The sequence below is a fragment of the Leucoraja erinacea genome, chromosome 18 (genome assembly GCF_028641065.1).
Source record: "Leucoraja erinacea ecotype New England chromosome 18, Leri_hhj_1, whole genome shotgun sequence".
NCBI classification, from domain to species: Eukaryota; Metazoa; Chordata; class Chondrichthyes; order Rajiformes; family Rajidae; genus Leucoraja; species Leucoraja erinaceus.
The window spans coordinates 8,875,603-8,896,447 of record NC_073394.1 but is presented as its reverse complement, the minus strand read 5'-3'; the positions used below and the strand labels follow the sequence as shown (position 1 = coordinate 8,896,447).

The window sequence follows — 20,845 nt, the reverse complement described above, 5'->3', positions numbered from 1 at the left end:
GGCTCACCGAATGTACAAACATTGCCAATATCAGGCACAATCCCAAACAGGGAAAAGACAATATCAATAACTTGATCTAACAAGGAAATGAAAAGCAAAGTCCTGGACTACATTGTCCTCTGGTGTAGTGGGTGTTAACTCTCTGCGTGATTCCGAGGGACTTAAACCCCTGTCCCACGGTACGAGTTCATTCCAAGAGTTCTCCCGAGTTTGCCCTGATTCAAACTCGGAGATTTCCGGTAATGGCCACTCGTCGGTGCTCGGGGCTCTCATGGACATTTTTCAACATGTTGAAAAATCCTCACGAGTCTTCCCGTGCTTACCTGCCATTAGCGAGTCTTCCCGAGTACCTGCCGTTAGCATTACGAGCCGGTAAGAGACGTCCCCGAGCTTCGACATACCCGCTATGTACATTCTCCGTGCTTACCACGAGTTTGATTTTTTTTTAACTCGGGAGAGCTCCTGGAATGAACTCGTACCGTGGGACAGGGCTATTAGTCAGATATTACAGAAGGAAATGGATGGCAAAAAAGTAGAGATGGTGGAAATCTTGGTATTAATATTGGGTTATTATTGTCACATGTACCGAGATACAGTGGAAAAATTATGAAGTGTGTTATCTTGGCTGATGGTACCGTACACAAATATATCGGGTAGTGCAAAAGAGAAAATAAGCAGAATGCAGAGAGCAGGTCATTTGATAAACATGGCGGTGAAGAGTCAGACAAGTGGCCTTTCAACCAATTGCTACAGACATTCCAGCATGGAGTGGCAGAGCAACAGTGAAGGACATTGACACCATTGTCAGGCCAGACCGACCCCTACAACTCCGACCCAGTGCCACTGCTAGGGCAACAATCCTCTCAGGCCAAGATGAGACTCTACATTAATAAAAACTTTGAAATTTGAAAGATAAAGATGGAGTTGGAAACCGGGTGTCTCTTGTGCATTGCCTCGGTGTAATCTACTATCCTTACATTCTTGTACTTAGGTATGATTGTGCTTATATAAAGTAAGAGTTTACTGAATTGTGTGGCAATAAAGTACCATTGAGCCATTGATATAGAGATACAACAACAAAGAAAGAGCACATAACAAAAGTTGCAAAAGCTAAATCTGAAATAAAAACAGAAAGTAGAAACAAGGAACTGCAAATGCTTGGTTTATACCAAAGATAGACGCTGAGTACTGGAGTAACTTAGCAGGTCAGGCAGCAACTCTGGAGAAAAAGGATAGGTGATGTTTCGGGTCGGGACTCTTCTTCGGACTATCTGCACTATATCCTGCAAAAAGAATGTTCTCCAGAGATGCTGCCTGACCTGCTGAGCTACTCCAGCACTTTGTGTCTTTATTTTGAAAACCAGCCTCTGCAGTTCCTTGTTACTACACTATATTCTACATTCAGTTTCCTTTCTCTTTGCACTAATGTACAGTTTGATTGCAACACGTATAGACTGATTCGACTGGATAGCACATAAAACAACGTTTTTCACTGTATCTCGGTTCACATGACAATAATAAATCGACACCAATGCCCATGTATCAGCATAGGCCGGTTCTGATGTCAGGTCCAGCGCCTGAAACATTAACCCCAATTTCTTTCATCATATATTCTTAGTTTAGTTGAGTTTAGAGATACAGCGTGGAAACAGGCCCTTCCGCCCACTGAGTCGGCGCCGACCAGCGATCCCCACACACTAACACTATCCTACACACACTAGGGACAATTTACAAATTGACCAAACAAATTAATCAACAAACCTGTATGTCTTTGGAGTTTGTAGGGAAACCGGAGCACCCAGAGAAAACCCACGCAGGTCACGGGGAAAACTTACAAACTCCATACTGACTGACATGCTGAGATTTTCCAGCATTCCCTTCCAATTAATGAGAAGTTGATAGCAACGTAGTAAATTGCAGAGATAAAGGGAATTAAGCAAAGGGGGGATAGGTCCTATTGGGTTGTTTCCTGGGAGTCAACATGGAGCTGATGTTATTAAAATGTTGGAGAATCAATGCATAACGTCTGCAGTGCCAACGCACTCTTACCAGTGTGTCTTCGCTGGTGTCTCTTCAGCTGATCCGAACGGGAGAACCTTCGTCCGCAGTCCTTGAAATCACACTGGTATGGCTTCTCACCTTATCAGAAATGAATAAAGAGCGGTTAGACCTCACGTTTGTTCCCTGAATTACATGATCAAAGGATGTCTAAGTTTACAATAGGATTTAGATCAGTTAGCAAGGTGGGCCAAGGAAAGACAAATGGAATTTAATTCTGACAAGTGTAAGGTGTGTTATTATCGCATGTCAAATAAGGGCATAGACTTAAGGTGAGGGGAGGGATCTCAGGGGCAAACATTTCACTCAGAGAGCAGTTCTTATCTGGAACAAGCTGCCACAGGAAGTTATAGAAGTGGATACAGTTACACCTTTCAAAATTGATTTGGGCAAATATAGGCCGCACGCAGAACTTGGGTAACTTACAACCCAAAGGTGTGAACATTGAATTTTCCAATTTTATGAACCACTAAATTCCCCCGTTCCACTCCATTTTCTCCCCACACTGCCCTTTCCTCCCCATGAGATTTAATCCAATGTCAATGTTTTATAATGTCCTGAAGTCACGAGAGTTAAGAAACAACCATAACAGAGTACATCTCAAGCCACCTTGCCTTGTTTAGTTGAGTTGAGTTTAATTTAGTTTAGTTTAGTTTAGTCTAGTTTAGGTTAGATTAGAGATGCAGCGTGGAAACAGGCCCACACCGATCAGTGATCACCCGTACCCTATTTCTATCCTACACCCAAGGGACAATTTACAGAAGCCAATTAACCTACAAACCCTCACATGTCTTTGAAGTGTGGGAGGAAACTAGAGCACCCGGAGAAAAACTTATGAGGTCACAGAGAGAACATACAACTTCCATACAGACAGAAACCATAGTCAGGATCAAACCCAGTTCTCTGGCACTGTAAGGTAGCAACTCTACTGTTGTGCCACTGTGCTGCCCTAATGCCACCCTTGCATTTTTACTTTTTTCCCATCTGCTTATTAAGAGAATTTACAGCCCGTGAAGTGGTCTACGCCAATGTGGATTCTCAACTAAGGCCTCCTTCCAATGATCGCATCATCCTATTAACCTTGTCTCATCCATCTTCTCCTTGATGCTATCGGCATTGGTCAGATCACTTACTCCTGGTGTCCTCCTGGTGGCGTGTAAAGCGTTAAATAGTTGCATTTGTTTGATTGCAAAATACGCAAAAATTGTAGCCTCTTGAGACCGGGGAAAATAGCGGTGGTTTGGGAAGCGCGAGCTACATCGCAGTGTCGATTCAGCTTAATTGATTTTGTGTCCTCTACTGAAACTGCCACTGGTGTTGAAAACAATCAATTAAACTCTGACCAGAGAAACTCTTCCAGGAATTGCAGTTGTTTGCAGGAAATAATCTCCGGGGAACGAGTTAGTCTTTGACATATTAAAACAAATTCTGTCGGTACTATGCGGCAACAAAAAATAAAATACTTTGTTAAAAGGAAAGTTAATACTTAAGAAAAGTTCCTGCAATTAAACCGGTCTGAATTAATACGTATCTTTGATTCTCCAGCATTTTAGTAATGCCATATGTTTTAGATATCAGAATGAAGTAAAAGGTTATGGATTGAATTAAAACTTGGAGGATAATGTATGTTCTTTTTTTTAAAGTATTATTTAAGTGTTCATGTTTTAAAACATCTGGCTTGGGCTGTGTCAGATGTTATGCTTGGCTATGGTGCGCAATATCTCAAGACAACCTGACGTGCTTATTGCTTGTCTTCAGCCCCTGACAACATCGCCTTCAAGCTTCAGCTTTTTCTGATGTGTTTTTGCAGCGATTAAATGTCAATTGTAGGTCAATCGCACTAAAGCAGGATCCAAGAAAAAAAAGCTTTCCGCATACCCTGGTGGGATGACTTTTAACATGGCAATCAGGCAGCACACTTTAAATAATCTTTCAGCAAAAATAAATTAATCGCGAGTGGCTTGTTGTATGAGATGTCTCGAGGGATATGGAGCTATAGTGGGTGGAAGGACTATAATGTAGTTTGGTTGTGATCTAGCTGAGTAGCTCAATGGGCTTATTGGCCTTTCCCTGTTGCTAAATTCAGAAAGTTTCAATTTTTCCTATTGGCACTTTGCGCGCTGATTTATATTTTGGTGCGGACCCAACGCAAAAGGGTATGAAATAAGTTGACATTTTAAGAAACAGATGTGTGTTGGCCTCGTCCAAAAGAAGAGGAAATAGGCGCATCCAAACGTTGCCATCATCTGCAAACACTCCAATTCACAAGAGCTACTTCAAAGCGAATGTCCATGGGATCTTCCTGGAGGATTTATTTCTATCTTGTTTAGTCCCTCTGCATCTCTCATCTGATAATCCTGTGGAATTTTAACTAAAACTGCAGTCCGTCTCTGCAATCCCAAGGAAGGATTTTGCGTCGATGATGAATGCACCCCCTTCTCCGTTTCACCTAGTGATCAGTCACGATCGTCCATAGTCTATTCAATGGGAGTGCTTCTTCCTTCATAAAGAAGGCAGAGAGTGGGTTTGGGAGTTCAGGTTTAGAGGAACTGCTATTGAGAGTTGCAAAGAAGTCGGGGTGGGGCAGTCAGAATGGTATTCGCCCCTTTATTGTGGGAGGAGAGCAGTGACTGGACTCCTTACAGTGGCATCAGGTGGAATCATTGACCCACAATTGGTCATCTTGCTACTTGCTTAGTTTTTTAGTTTAGTTTAGAGATACAGCACGGAAACAGGCCCTTCGGCCCAACGAGTCCATGCCTACCAGCGATCACCCCGTACACCAACACTATCCCACACACAGTAGGGACAATTTACAATTTTACTGAAGCTAATTAACCTGCAAACCTGTACGTCTTTGGATTGTGGGAGGAAACCAGAGCACCCTCGGAAATCCCATGCAGATCACCAGGTTAATGTACAAACTCCGTTCAGACAGCACCCATGGTCAGGATCGAACCCGGGTCTCTGGCGCTGTAAGGCAACAACTCTTCCGCGCACCACCGTGCCGCCCCAAGTCATAATCTTTATGATTACAATGTGTTCTCTGTGATTGAGTTAGAAATGGGATCTGATCTTGGTCTCATCTTCGCTTCCTACCAGTGCCAACATAGAACATAGAACAGTGAAGCACAGGAGGAGGCCCTTCGGTCCACAATATCTGCGCTGAACATGATGCAATGTTAAACCAGTCTTCTCTGCCTTCACTTGACCCATATCCCTCCATTCCTTGCAAATGCATGTACCTAAAGCCTCTTATATGCCTCTATCACATCTGCCTCTACAGCTCCCCCCTCCCATAGCAGCGTGTCCCAGGCACCCACTGCTCTCTGTGCGGCAAACATGCCCTGCACATCTACTTTAAACTTTGCCTCACCTTAAAGCTATGCCCTCCAGACTTTGACACTTCCACTCTGGGAAACAGGTTCTGACTGTCTACCCTATCTTGGCATCCCTTCATTTTATATACTTAGCCTCTGACACTCCAGAGAAAACAATCCAAATTTGTCCACCCTCTCCTTATAACTAATGCCTTCTAATCCAGTCGGCATTCTTGTAAACCTCTTCTGCACCATCTCTGAAGCCTCCACATCCTTCCTGTAATGGAGCAACCGGAACTGCACACAATACTCTAAATGCCGCCTAACCAAATTCCTAAAAAGCTGCACCATGACTTCCTGACTCTTATACTCAATTGCTGAGAGCAAGCATATTATGCCTCTTTCTAAATGTTTAAAATCTATCTCAGTCTTAAATATATTTAATGACTTACTGCAGCTTCCACAGTCCGGGTTAGGCATTTATAAAGGTTCGCAATTCTTTGAGAGAAAAGCTTCTTGCTCATCTCAGACTTAAATAACCAACCCCCTATCCTGAAACTATGCCCCACTCCCTCCCCTGGATCTAAACTCCCTCGTGGGGAGAATCATCCTCCAGTTTCTACCCCATGACCTTTCCCCTGAATCATACAAGTTGCAATAAGATCATCTCTCATTCTTCTAAACTCTCCCGAGAATGAACACAATCTACTTAATCTTCTGTTGTAAACTAATCCCATCATCCCTGGAATCAATCTCGTAAACTTTTTTACCCCGCAAATTCATCCTCAATGAGGTGACTAAAAACTGTTCCCAGTATCCCAGATGTGGTCTTAGAAAATCCTGATTATGGCAAGTCCAATTCAGGACCAGTTACCTTCCTATAATCACCAGGTTCTTGATCTGACCTGCAAACTCTAATCCGAGCTCGTTATCAGGGCACTACCGACCACCCCTTGCAGTACCATGATTTGTCATTGTGGTTTGCACTAATGCCTTGTTATCTCATTGTATTTTCAACGTCTTTTATAGTTTACACATAATTAATGTCTGAGTGTGCATCTGAGTGTGCATCTGAGTCCTGTGTTATTGCTGCAAGCAAGATTTCCTTTGTACCTGTATATCACCGGACTAGTTTTCTCAGAGAGACAGCATGGAAACTGTACCTTCGGCCCACCGATACCATATCAATCATCAATCACCCATTCACACTATGTTCTACGTTATCCCACTTTCACATCCACTCCCTACCTTCTGAGGGTAATTTGACAGAGGCCGATTACCGTACAAACCATAACGTCTTTGGGATGTGGGAGGAAACCAGAGCACCCAGAGGAAATCCACACAGTCACAGGGAGAATGTGAAAACTCTACATAGGAAACAACTGAGGTCAGAATCAAACCCGGGTCTCTGGTGCTATGAGGCAGCAGCTCCACAATGTCCCAACCTGCGTAAATGACAATAAACAGGAGTTGACTCGAAGTCATTACTTTATGTATTTCATCTTGATTGCAATGAAATACATTATTTATTTTTGCCATTACATGCAGTATCTGGATTGTAGTGTTGGAGTGAAGCTGCTATTGGCATTGAGTGACTTGAGGAATAATAATGTGGAGTGTGTTTCCTTCAGTAGCAATCTAAGAACCTTATTAGCATTCCCAGATGCGGCAAAAGGTTTATGTAAAAGCCTCCATGGGGAAGTATAACATCTCTGGGATATGTAGACCAATCTGGAAAATCTGAGCACTCAGAGTCAAGAAGAAACCTTTGGGATAATAATGGAACCTCAAGACCATGCAAGACTTGAACTTCCAGCATTAGCTTTATTAGTCAACTCAGAATCCATGAAACTAAGTCAACTTCAATCCCCTTCGACCTGCCCAGGAAGCGAAGTGATGTTCTTTATCAGGCTTCAGACTTTATTTCAGACTTTAGAGATATGGCGTGGAAACAGGCACTTCGGCCCACCAAGTCCATGCCGACCAGCAGTCATCCCCTACACTAGCACTAACTCGCATACTAGGGACAATTTACAATTCACAGAAGCCAAACCTGTACACCTTTGGAGTGTGGGAGGAAACCAGAGCACCTGGTGAAAACTCATGCGGTCACAGGGAGAACGTGCAAACTCCTTACAGACAGCACTCATAATCACGATTGAACTCGGATCTCTGGCACTGTGAGGCAGCAACCCAAGGCTGTGCCGGTCCTTATCCAATACAGCAGAGAGCCACAGAGTCATAGAGCTTTACAGGGCCCTTTGTCCACGCCGACCAAGTAGGCATATAGGGCTGGTCCCATTCACTTGCATTTGGCCCCACAGCCCTTTAACCCCCCCCCAATGGAGCTCATCAGCCACAGACCACCACGTGCCCAGGGCAGAGGCCAGTCCGTAACCCAAACCCCACAACATGTGCAGTTTCCCTTTGGAAGATTACATGTGTTTCCTGCCCTTCCATTCTGGGGTTTTAATATGGACGCATAGAAGCTGAAAAAATGTGAGTCAGATGCAGGTCACCCTGTGCTGCAAAGCAAGGAAATCTGACCTTGTGGAAATGAGCGCAATGGATCAGATGTGGACTCATTCCACTGCTGCTGAAGGGGAATTTTTTCATCGGTCTGGTGTTTTCATTCAACTGTTATTCATGCTTTAACATTGTCCCAGTACTATACACATTCTTTCACTATTTGCTGGATACGTTTGCAGTTTTGTGGCTCATCACGTACTTATCTCCTCTGCAGTGACCTTGAAGCAATGCCTGTGTACGGCTTCAGAGTCAAGGCTGAGGCCTTGGGGTTAAAAAAAGGAAGAACAATTGTCAATCTGTGTGTGACATTGGTTCCACTCATGTGACTAATATAGAAGTATGGTTCTGTTCCCTTGCCAATGCCCCTGGAAGGACATCAAATTTCCTTTGGAACTGCTTAAGATGCACTTTTTTTCCCCTACATTTTCATCGTAAACTTCCATCCAGCAGTTAAATTCCGATGGATTTCCTGAAAGCAAACAGCGGTGCCAATACTTCGACACAAAATCATAGAATTATAGAAACAAAAGAGGGACATTTGTCCCTTGTGACTGTTCTCATTGTGTGGGGAAAAAAATCAACTGTGATCACTTGATTCCACTTTTTTTCTTCAGCTCCCTAATTTTAATATATTTCTCTTTCAAACGCTAAGCTGCTTCTGAAAGAAAAGATGGATCTTGATTCGATCTATGTTTCATTAATTTTATTAAAATAAGTCTTCTAATCTCTCTCTTGTATCTGAAGTTAATGTGCTCCCTCCTTGACAATCTCATTGACCAATAAAAGTGTTTTTTTTTGTAGGCAAAAAGGTGCCAGTGTGCACAATTAACAAACGTATAGTATGTAGCTAAAAAATAAATTAGTAACGTTTTAACTTTTTAAAGATCTTACAATTAAAAAAAAGCACTGACTTATAATATTTTTCCCAATTTGGTTTGTCAACATTTTTTCATTAAAGATTGTAAAAGGCAATGCCTGGAAATAAAATTCTTCACTGTGTCACTTTTAAATATTTCAGCATATTCTGTCAGCAATCTTAATGAGATTTAGCGATAACTCAGGAATAATGCCAGCAACCCAAGGATTCACACATTCTTCAAAAGGTGGAACCGTAATAAACCGCAAGAACTTTAACCCTGGAGCAAGCACAGTCACACATCACTTCAACTATTCTATCTGTATGATTACTTTGTGTTTCAAAAAAAAGAGAGAAAAATGAAAAACATTTTGTTTTGAGAGAAAGGAGGGCCAACCGTCCTTCACAGTTAAAATTAAAAATAAACATTGGCTTGAGAATGGTCAAAAGTCACCAATAACTCAGGAGTGGAATGCAATTCTGACAGCCTCAAGAGGAAATGCCAGCAACGTGTGGAAAAACATTCCCATAAAATCATCACTTTCTGGAACTGGTCGGGACCAAATCTTCTTAGTGAATGATGAAACATTGCACTGATTACACAATAGCAGATAGACAGGAGGGACGGGCCATCCACAGTGTTAGAACACATAGAAGCTAAGGAGTAATTCTTCACAAGTCAATCCGTCCTGTTTAAATTCTCAATAAAACCACTTCCAAATTTCTTGCAGACTATTTCCAATTGGGAAACCGTTGTTTAAGAATAATTCCGATGTCTCCCTTTGATTTTGTGTTGATCACCTTAAATTTGTAATTTCAACTCGGCAACAAGAGTATGCGATGGCTCTTTGCCCTGAACTTGAATCCCAGCCTCAACACTATTGCTTGGACATATTGGAATATACCTGCAGAGGCTCCAGTTTCCAATGCTGCCTTAGATATTTTGTCTTAGAATATTGTTATCACTATACTTTATTATTTGATTTCTTGGCCGATAACTTATTGGTAACTAAGGTTTCAGATCTCTCACATTGGGACGGTCCTTCACTCTTACATCCAAAAATAAAGATCGGAATATAAAAATGGTCAAAAGTGCAATAATCATTGGTTATTTCTTAATTCTGACAGCCTCAAGAGGAAAGCATTCAACGGTATGAAGAAAAATTTTCATTCATAAAATCATTGCTTTAATGGATATTGATGTATGTTTCAAATGATCTATGTCCTGTTGATGAAACACCAAATTCTGATTACACAATAGCAGATAGACAGGTTACAAGGGTCACAGAGTGTTAGAACACATAGAAGCTAAGGAGTAATTCTTCACAAGTCAATCCGTCCTGTTTAAATTCTCAATAAAACCACTTCCAAATTTCTTACAGACTATTTCCAGTTGGGATACCATTGTTTAAGAATAACATTTGCAAACTAAGGAAAATTACACCTTAAATTTGTTTTTTTCTTGGTCGGCAACAAGAGTATTTGGGAGGCACTTTGCTATATAAACATGAATCCCATATCAACACTATTGCACGGACATATTGGCCATCTCAGCCCTACAGTTTCCAATGCTGAACTTAAATTTTTTCCCCTTAGAATACCTGCCTGCACTCTATACTTTAACCCTCCATTCCCTTCTCAATAACTTATTGGTAACTAATTTATTTTTAAATGGGACAATGAACCTCTCCACAGCCAACCCTCATTCCACACCGCCACCATCTCTGCGTAAAGTGGGTCCCCCTGCATATTAATAATTAAACTTCTGTCCCTTAATTCTGAAGCATTCACACGGTGTTTGATTCTTTTCATTCATCAAATGAGAAAAGCTTGTCCAATAAATATTGATGTCTGTTTCTCTGATCTCATCCTTTTAAAAGACCTCTATCAGGTTCCCTTAACTCTTCTGCGCTCCAGAGAACAAGAGTCCTAACTTATTCAACCTATCTCTTAACTTAGTTGTTGAAACCCAGGCAACAAATTCTAGTAAATTCCTCTGTATCTAGCTTATTTTGTTGACATCCTACCTATAACTGGGCATTTACAAATTGTACATTACATTTCCAGATTTGGTTCACCAATGCCTTGGTACAATTTGAACATTACATCCCAGCTTCTATACTATAGCGGTAGAGTTGCTGCCTTACAGGTTCGATCCTGACTACGGGTGCTTATCTGAATGGAATTTATACGTTCTCTCCCTGACCGCGTGGGTTTTGCCCAGGATCTCCGGTTTCCTCCCACACACCAAACCGTACAGGCTTGTAGCTTAATTGGATCTGGTAAAAATTGCAAATAGTCCCTAGTGTGTAGTGTGTGCTAGTGTAACGGGATTCACTGGTCGGTGTGGACTCTGTGGGCCGAAGGGCCTGTTTCTGCACTGTGTCTACAAACAGAACTAAATTTTATCTCACACCATGAATCATGTTTTTTTAACTAAGGCTGAATTTGATGAAATTGTAAATGTGTTCTTTATAAATGTGTTTATGGTTTTACTATGTAGATTGCACAGAAAACTTGCCCTGTTATGCATGTTCAAAGCACAAGAGTTACACGCTGAAGTAACCTGCCCTGGAGTTATTTTTTTAAATCGATAAATGTCGTATCTGTAGCTTGTCAGCAAGCTTATTCCGTTTGAGTTTCCCACTGGAATTCTTATTTCCTGTTTCTGACAATGTTCCCCTATTCTTGCCAGTATTTATTATCGTGCCTCTCGTTGGGAAAATGTTGCTCAACTTGACAAGATGATCTTTCTCTTTTTTGTACCTTCACGATATTAGATTTAAATTGCGGCTCAAGTCAAGAGGGTGCTCCGCCATTCAAATAAAAATCTGTGATATTGGTTTACAATCTTCCTGAACCGAGTACATAAAGGACAAATCTTGGCTAGCCTTACAATACAATAAATTAGACTTCCTTTGGGGGGGTTAGGAGTTAGGGATTTTATAATTGGCAGGCATTTAAACCATTAATGGCCACTTGGCTAAATTTCAAATAGGAAATTTGGATTTCAAGGTAATATGTCCTAAATCCTCCATCTGGTGGAAACAGTCCTGGATAAATACCTCCATTCAGGAGGCAACTATAACTCACTGCTTCCCATCTCTGTAACTTATACAGATATTTATTGCACCACCCCTCACAATTTCTCCCTGGAAAGGATTGAATTATAAATGAGATGGTGGCCTAGGAGAGTAGATGGAGTTGTCTTTGATGTCACCCTGTCCTCAAGATGCTGCATTCAACAAAATCTGATTCTTATTTTCACGAGTGCTTCCCCAAACAGCCGTTATAAAATGCATCCACTGTTTTGAGTGTAGGAGAGGGGGGAGTGGAAGAGAATGCTGAGTGGTGAGCCAAGAACTGTTTTAAGGGATCCCTACTGTTTTGAGCTTGTAACATAAACTGCTAAAATGTGTAGATGTTATTGATTTAGGAAGGAGCATGGACATTTTTAAATGGACCAGGGAAAGAATATAAATAGATGGAAGATCAGATTAAATGGACTAATGCACTTTAGACTTTCGAGATACAGTGCGGAAACAAGCACTTCAGCCCACTGAGTCCGCGCCAAGCAGTGATTATCCCATGCACTAGTACTATACTAAACATTAGGGTACAGTTTTTGTTTCCCGAAGCCAATTAACCTAATTAACCTACAAACCTGTACGACTTTGAGTATGGGAGGAAACCAGAGAAAACCCACGTTGTCACAGGGAGAACATACAAACTCTGTACAGGCAGCAGCCGAGGTTTTGATCGAACCCTACTTTCTGGTGCTGTAAGGCAGTAAATCTACCACTGTGCCACTATGGCGCCCTGTGCACATGGCACAAAAAATGAATGAGTAGTGGTTTCTATTTTGAAGATCAATGAATTGCTTCACTAGGAGCTAGCATCACTTCAATGGGCCAAATAACCTCCATCGGAGCCGCAATAATTCTGATTCTAACCACCATGTGAATGATGTTGATACAAAGAGTATGCTGAAAGAGATGGCGTGAGTTGAAAGAACTAGCATTCAATTTGTTCAATGCTCAATATGCAACAGAATAAGACCTTTACACTCTCATGAAACAAATACAATCTCACGTCTTTCAACCCAAAAGGGAAAGTATGCATTCATACATTCATTTTCATGACCCCCCAGAGCCAAAATAAATGGATGTAAATCATAAACACACCTGTTATTGTGTACAACCCAATGCTATCTTCTTTTCGGGGTGGGGATTCTATGTTATCCCACTTTCTCATCCATTCCATACACATTACATGCAATTTACAGAGGTCAATTAACCTATAAACCTGCACACATTTGGAAAGTGGAAGGAAACCAGAGCAGCTGGGGAAAACCTGGCGGTCACAGAGAGCACGTGCAAACTCCACATAGACAGCATCTAAGGTCAACATTGAACCCAGATTTCTGGTGCTGTGAGGCAGCAGCTCTAACTGCTGTGCCCCTGTGACTTAGATGTTGAGCTGCTAGACTGCAGAAGGCAATAGAAGAACGGTAGAGACATTAGATTCACATATGCAATCCCTGCCATAGTTTTAACATCAATCTGAATAGTGCATAACCAAGCTCCATCTATTTGTTTTCCATCACAAAGTTTGGGGACTTTCTGAGTCCAGCCAAATGTTGGGGGTGAATTTGGTACATGAGGCCAGTCATCCATTCAATGTGCTTTCATGGCTGCTCGGTTACAGGGGGCACCTCGATGAGCTAAAGCCATGTTGTGTTTACCTGTGTGCTTCCTGCTGTGCATCTGCAAGTGGGAGAGTTTGAAGTAACGCTTGTTGCACCCGGGGTACGGACACATGAAGGGACGCTTCTCGTTGGCTTCTGTGTTCGCTCTGACGATGGTGGGAGCCACACCTGGGATTCTCCGAACATCCTGAAACAACGAACATGCACCAGATTTCATCGGTGATACAAGATTTTCCAACTCCGACGTCTTGTGTAGGAAGGAACTGCAGATGCAGGTTTATACTGAAGATAGCCACAAAGCACTGGCGTAACTCAGCGGGTCGGGCAGCATCTCTGGAGAAAAAGGATGGGTGACTTTTCCGGTTGAAACCCTTCTTCAGATTGAAAGTAGAAGAGGGGGGGGGGGGAGGGGGGAACTTTTTCTCCAGAGATGCTGCCTGACCCGTTGAGTTTTGTGCACTTCATGTCTATCCAATTTGTCCTCAACCCATAAGTTAGACACAAAATGTTGGAGTAACGCAGCGGGACAGGAATCATCACTGGAGAGAAGGAATGGTGACTTTTTGGGTTGAGACCCTTCTTCAGACAGTCTCCACCCAAAATGTCACCAACTGCATCATCTGTTCCTTCCTACACATTTTGTTCTTAACCTGTTCTTGGTATTGAAAGCAATAATGATATACTGTTCCCACAAACCCGTCTGGACCAACCAAATCCCTGGAAGACTATGACACCAAGACAGAGTGGCGCACAGAGCTTGGAAATATGCCAATACCAACAACGGAGAGATCATCACCGGGATTTGACCTCCATCGCAAGCAATGGCTAACCCTGAACAGAATCCGCACCCTCCATGCCATCACTGCATAAGTGGGGGATGACAGACAGCCCTGCTTGCGACTGCAGACATCCAGACCAGGAAACCTTAAGAAGGGTTTCGGCCCGAAACGTTACCCGTTTCCTTCGCTCCATAGATGCTGCTGCACCCGCTGAGTTTCTCCAGCATTTTTGTGTACCTTCGATTTTCCAGCATCTGCAGTTCCTTCTTGAACACAAGATTTCTAGGTTAATTGGCTTGTTATAAATGTAAAAAAAACTGTCCCTAGTGTGTGTAGGATAGTGTTAGTGTGCAGTGATCGCTGGTCGGTGGGCCGAAGGGCCTGTTTCCACTCTGTATCTCTCTAAACTAAACTAAACTAAACTAAACTAAAACTAATAAGGGCAGGTAAAAGAGTTTCCATTCTCTTTCCATTGGCAGCACTACTTAAACAAGAATGCAATGTTACGACTAATTGTTACCTGCTGTGCACAACCTCCCTGTCTCTATTATACATTGCCTGATCCTTAGAGCACGACACGCCATCTGTTTGGGAGAGTGTAGAAGGCAACTCCACAGTGTCAGTGGGGTCAAACCGTTTGCTTTTCCAGTTTCCATGGACGAAAACCATGGCCCAGATAGAAGTGTGTTATATAGGCAGGGTGTTAATCAAGGCCTCCCTGTCAGAGAGGAAACCATAAATAACCTGTTATATCAGTGGGTGTGATATATCAGAGAGAGAGGTTTCACTGAGAAGATAGTGCAGTGATTAATATTCAGAATGAAGTGCAACAAGTGGAGATAAAATCAGTAGTGATTGAAACTATTCTGCCAATTTCTCAAAAATATCCAGCTGAAAGGGGTGAGAGTTGTAAATCTTCAGACAACTGCCATCTTGACTCATTTTCAGACGGATGATAGAAGGAGTGTGGAGTCCACATTTTTTTTTTAAATCTGCTGATACAAAACAGGATCTCTTGTCTGAAGCATTGGGAAAGCCTCAAATTAGAACCATCTGCGTACCACAAGTGGTCTTGTAGTTCAACCCACTTTCACACTGCCTGCAATCAGCCTTCTCAAGGTCAAGTGCGAAGGGTTGGCTTTCTCATAAGACAGCGGCAGAGACAAGTGGGGGGGATTAAAGCCGGCGTCACTCACCTGAAGGCCTCTGTAGACCCCGTGCGTGTGTATTCTGTACTGCGTGCTGCAGCTGTACAACATCGGGGCATTGTGGTTGTCGGTCTCGTATCCCGCTGTGTGGCTGAAAGCAGATGATTGGTTAGTCAGGACAAAATAACACACTCTATTCCCCCTGGTCACATTTCCTCCCAAAATTCCCTTTAAAAAGGGTGTTGACAATTACTCCCTACGCAATGGAAAATAAGACAAGTCAAGTTGGACATTTATAAATTATAAATGTCTGAAGAAGGGTTTCGGCCCGAAACGTTGCCTATTTCCTTCGCTCCATAGATGCTGCTGCACCCGCTGAGTTTCTCCAGCTTTTTTGTGTACCTTGGACATTTATAAAGTTATTTTCAACACTTTAGGATCTCACACGTTTCTTTACGGAGATGGACACGACGCTTTTTGAAAAGGCTTCACTGATGTACTGCAGAGAAATGTACGGCAGAAGCCAAGGCAACTACTGCATGGTCACAACAGCAGTACGTGATCACTTACCTGGTCATCTGCGTTGGTGAAGTTGGTAACAGGGCAAACATTGACCAGGACATCACGGAGAACACGCTTCTTCCTCTACGAAGGTGTCATGGAGTGTTTCGCATTAATGCACCACTCCAGTTTTTACAGGTTTTCAGTTTTAGGGCAGCATGGTGGCGCAGCGGTAAAGTTGTTACCTTACAGCGCCAGAGACCCGGGTTCGAATCTGTATACGGGTGCTGCCTGTACGGAGTTTGTGACCGTGTTCTTCCTGTGACAGTGTGGGTTTTCTCCAGGTGCTCCGGTTTCCTCCCACACTTCCAAAAACGTACAGGTTTGTAGGTTAATTGACTTCAGTAAAATTTTAAATTGTCTCTAGTGTGTATGATATGGCCAGTGTATGGAGTGAACACTGGTCGGTGCGGACTCTGTGGGCCGGAGGGGCTATTTCCGCGCTGTATCTCTAAAGAATCCTCAAAGCATTTCTGGGTTCCATAGAACATAGCACATAGAACATAGAACATACAACATACAACATAGAACAGTACAGCACAGGAACAAGCCTTTCGACCCACAATGTCTGTGCCGAACACAATGCCAACTTAAACTTATCCCATCTACCTGTACATGGTCTAAACCTCTTCATTGTTTATTCATGTGCCTGTCTAAATACCTTTTGAAATTGTCTACTGTACTGCTCCCACTACTTACCTTGGCAGCACATTCCAAGCACCTACCATTCTCTATGTAAATAACTTGCCTCATACATGCCTTCAAATATTCCCTCTCTTACCTTATAAACTTTGCCCAAACCTATTTGACATTTCCATCACAGGAAAAAGATTCTGTCTACCATATCTATGCCTCTCATAATTGTATATACTTCCACCAGGTCACCGGTGCCCTGATCTGCCTCCCCGGACCCAACCCCCCCCCTGACACCCCTCCTCCCCTCTCCCCCACCAGGTTAGCCTTTGACACTCCAGAGAGTACTTAAATAGCCCCAAGTGTGTCCAACCTCTCCTTATGACTGAGTGAGGAATTGAGTGAAATCCAGGTTAGCCGGGACGTGGTGTTAGGTAAATTGAATGGATTAAAGGCCGATAAATCCCGAGGGCCAGATAGGCTGCATCCCAGAGTACTTAAGGAAGTAGCCCCAGAAATAGTGGATGCATTAGTGATAATTTTTCAAAACTCCTTGGATTCTGGAGTAGTTCCTGAGGATTGGAGGGTAGCTAATGTAGTGCTGGGCCCCAGCTATTTACGATACATATAAGGGAGAAACATCTCCAAATGGAGAGAGAAAACTGGGGGGCACTGAATTACAGACCAGTTAGTCTGAGCAAACAGTCAGTATAATGTGGATAAATGTGGGTTAAACTGCTAGAATCAGTTATTAAATGGTGGATTGGGATAGCAGCACACCTGGGTGTTGGTAAAGTGGTGAAATCATTGGCATGCAAAGTCAGGCATGGATTTATGCAAAAAGGTAAATCATGTCTGACAAATCTTATAGAATTTTTCGAGGATGTAACTAGTAGAGCGGATAAGGGAGAACCAGTGAATGTGTTATAACTGGACTTTCTTTTTTTTTTTTTTTTTTTTTTTTTTTTTTCGACAAGGTCCCACATAAGAGATTAGTATACAAACTTACAGCACACGGTATTGGGGGTTCAGTATAGAAGTGGATAGAGAATTGGCTGGCAGACAGGGAGCAAAGAGTAGGAGTAGGGTCCTTTTCACAATGGCAGGCAGTGACTAGTGGGGTACTGCAAGGCTCAGTGCTGGGACCCCAGCTATTTACGATACATATTCATGATTTGGATGAGGGAATTGAATGAAACATCACCAAATTTATGGATGACACGAAGCTGGGGGGCAGTGTTAGCTGTGTGGAGGATGCTAGGAGGCTGCAAGGTGACTTGGATAGGCTGGGTGAGTGAGCAAATGCATGGCAGATGCACTATAATGTGGATAAATATGAGGTTATCCACTTTGTTGGCAAAAACAGGAAAGTAGACTATTATCTGAATGGTGGCCAATTGGGAAAGGGGGAGATGCAACGAGACCTGGGTGTCATGGTACACCAGTCATTAAAAGTAAGCATGCAGGTGCAGCAGGCAGTGAAGAAGGCGAATGGTATGTTAGCATTCATAGCAAAAGGATTTGAGTATAGGAGCAGGGAGGTTCTACTGCAGTTGTACAGGGTCTTGGTGAGACCACACCTGGAGTATTGCGTACAGTTTTGCTCTCTAGTATAATCTGAGGAAGGACATTGTGTTGTCCCCATAGAGGGATCTAATTTTTTACAGATATAAGGTTCACCAGACTGATCTCCTGGGTGGAAGCGTTTTCCATCGGATCTTTCATATTGAAGAAAGACTGGATAAGATTTGTGTCTTCTCGTTTGTACTCGCTTAGATTTTTAGAAGATTTTGAGGGGGGAATCGGTTTTATAGAATTAGAAACTTACAAAATTCTTAAGGGGTTGGACAGGCTAGATGCAGGAAGATTGTTCCCGATGTTGGGGAAGTCCAGAACAAGGGGTCACAGTTTAAGGATAAGGGGGAAATCTTTTAGGACCGAGATGAGGAAAACATTTTTCACACAGAGAGTGGTGAATCTCTGGAATTCTCTGCCACAGAAGGTAGTTGAGGCCAGTTCATTGGCTATATTTAAGAGCGAGTTAGATGTGGCCCTTGTGGCTAAAGGGATCAGGGGGTATGGAGAGAAGGCAGGTACAGGATACTGAGTTGGATGATCAGCCATGATCATATTGAATGGCGGTGCAGGCTCGAAGGGCCGAACGGCCTATTCCTGCACCTATTTTCTATGTTTCTATGTTTCTATACAGACAGCACCTGTAGTCAGGATCGAACCCGGGTTACTGGTGCTGTAAGGCAGCAACTCTACAGCTGCGCCACTGTGCCGCCCTAATACCTTTACACGGACACCCCCATAGAAATTTGCACACATCAACATCCTCCTGCAGGCTTTTTGCTCACATGGATATGCAGGGAAGGGACAAATATGGATCATGTGCAGACAGAAGTGGCAGCACGGTGGGGCAGCGATAGAGCCTGATTCTGTGCTGTACTGTTCTATGTTCCATATTCGGACTTACACGGTTTGCTGTAAGTGCCAGCCAGAGAATGACCAGATTAACAAGAGCTGGACAAACCTTTGGCAGAGCTTCTTACATGGGTCATTACACGGGGGATGAAAAACCCGGCAAAACGCGGTTTAATTTCACAGTGAGCTGGCAGAATCTGACACCCAAAAGCCAGCGATTCCCGAGCCAGCAGTTTGTAATCTCTGTGCAACCTCCCATTTCAGCAGTATCATTCGCAGGGCAAGCAGCACATATCACCCTCTAAATCCACCACTGTCAAAATCACTCCAGACTCCACTTCAACCTTAAAAATTGAGCATGAGTTATATTCAGCTATTGATTCTAATCCCTAAGGATTTTTAAATATGACTTGAATGATGGGCTGCCAAAGAGCTTCAGTCGTCTATTTATGCATGTAATATAATCTGTCTGGACTAATTTTCTTTCTTTGAAAGCAGTAAGCTAACCATGACACGTTTATTATTCACTCTTTTGAGTATATGCATGTGCCCAATCAGTGTTAAGGTTCACTTGATAGATTCACTTGCCTAAGAGCGCAGAATCACAGAAGCATAAAACATGCAGCCAAGGAAAAGCCATTCAGCCCATCAGACCCGGTGATAGTCCAAAAGAGACTAACTACACTGTGGAGGCAGTGGTGGCCAAGTCAATGGATATTTTTAAAGCGGAAGTAGATAGATTCTTGATTGGTATGGGTGTCAGGGGTTACCGGGGAGAAGGCAGGAGAATGGGGTTAAGAAGGAAGGATAGATCAGCCATGATTGAATGGCGGAGTAGACGTGAAGGGGGCAAATGGCCTAATTCAGCTCCTATCACTTATGAAGTTCAAGTTCAAGTTCAAGTGAGTTTATTGTCATGTGTCCCTATATGGGACAATGAAATTCTTGCTTTGCTTAAGCACACAGAAAATAGTAGGCATTTATTACAAAACAGATAAATGTGTCCATATACCATCATATAAATATATACACACATGAATAAATAAACTGGTAAAGTGCAAATAACAGAAAGTGGTTATTAATAATCAGAGTTTTGTCCGAGCCAGGTTTAATAGCCTGATGGCTGTGGGGAAGTAGCTATTCCTGAACCTGGTTGTTGCAGTCTTCAGGTTCCTGTACCTTCTACCTGAAGGTAGCAGGGAGATGAGTGTGTGGCCAGAACTTAGACTAATTCCTGAGATGAAAACATTGTCCAATCATGAGCAGAAAAATATGTGGGGTCTATATTCTGTGGAGTTCAGAAGAATGAGGGGTGATCTTGTTGAGAGATACAAGATCCTAATCGGACATGACAGGTTGAGATGATCCCAGTGAGGGATAGGTGAATAAGGGGACAAAGTTTGTCTTGTAAATGGAAAGTCATTTAACACAACAATACGTAAAAAATATATATTTTCGTAGAAGATGGTGAATCTTTGGAATTCGCCACACAGAGCATTATGGAGGCTGGAGGCTTGGGAGGTTTGTTAAGGGAAAAGTAAATAACCTTTTGGAAGGTTAGGGTCTATGAGGAACAGACACAAAGGGGGGAGTCGGGGCCTGGAACATGCGAGCCATGATCAAAGTAAATGGCAGGGCAAGCCAAGTTTCCAAGCTTTCTCCTGCTTCTTTACTCTTCTAGCTTTTAAGAGGCATTTGGATAAACGCACGGATATGTGGGGAATGGAAAGATAAGGATCATACTTATCAAGGATCATAAGGATCAAGGAGGAAATTAATTTAACTTAGTATTATGCTCAGCGTGAACATTGTGGGCCGAAGGGCCT

General features: G+C 42.7%; 1 protein-coding gene across 4 annotated transcripts in view; it reads right to left on the bottom strand.

The window, feature by feature from the left end:
• Nucleotides 1-20,845, bottom strand: part of wt1b (WT1 transcription factor b) — a 74,812-nt gene that overhangs the window by 10,287 nt on the left and 43,680 nt on the right. For all 4 annotated transcript variants that reach the window (XM_055649239.1, XM_055649240.1, XM_055649241.1 and 1 more), the window contains exons 4-6: nucleotides 15,447-15,549; nucleotides 13,508-13,658; nucleotides 2,050-2,139 (exon numbers count right to left, since the gene is read on the bottom strand). In XM_055649239.1, coding sequence (XP_055505214.1) covers nucleotides 2,050-2,139; nucleotides 13,508-13,658; nucleotides 15,447-15,549 — 344 coding nt within the window. The remainder of the gene's footprint in view (nucleotides 1-2,049; nucleotides 2,140-13,507; nucleotides 13,659-15,446; nucleotides 15,550-20,845) is intronic.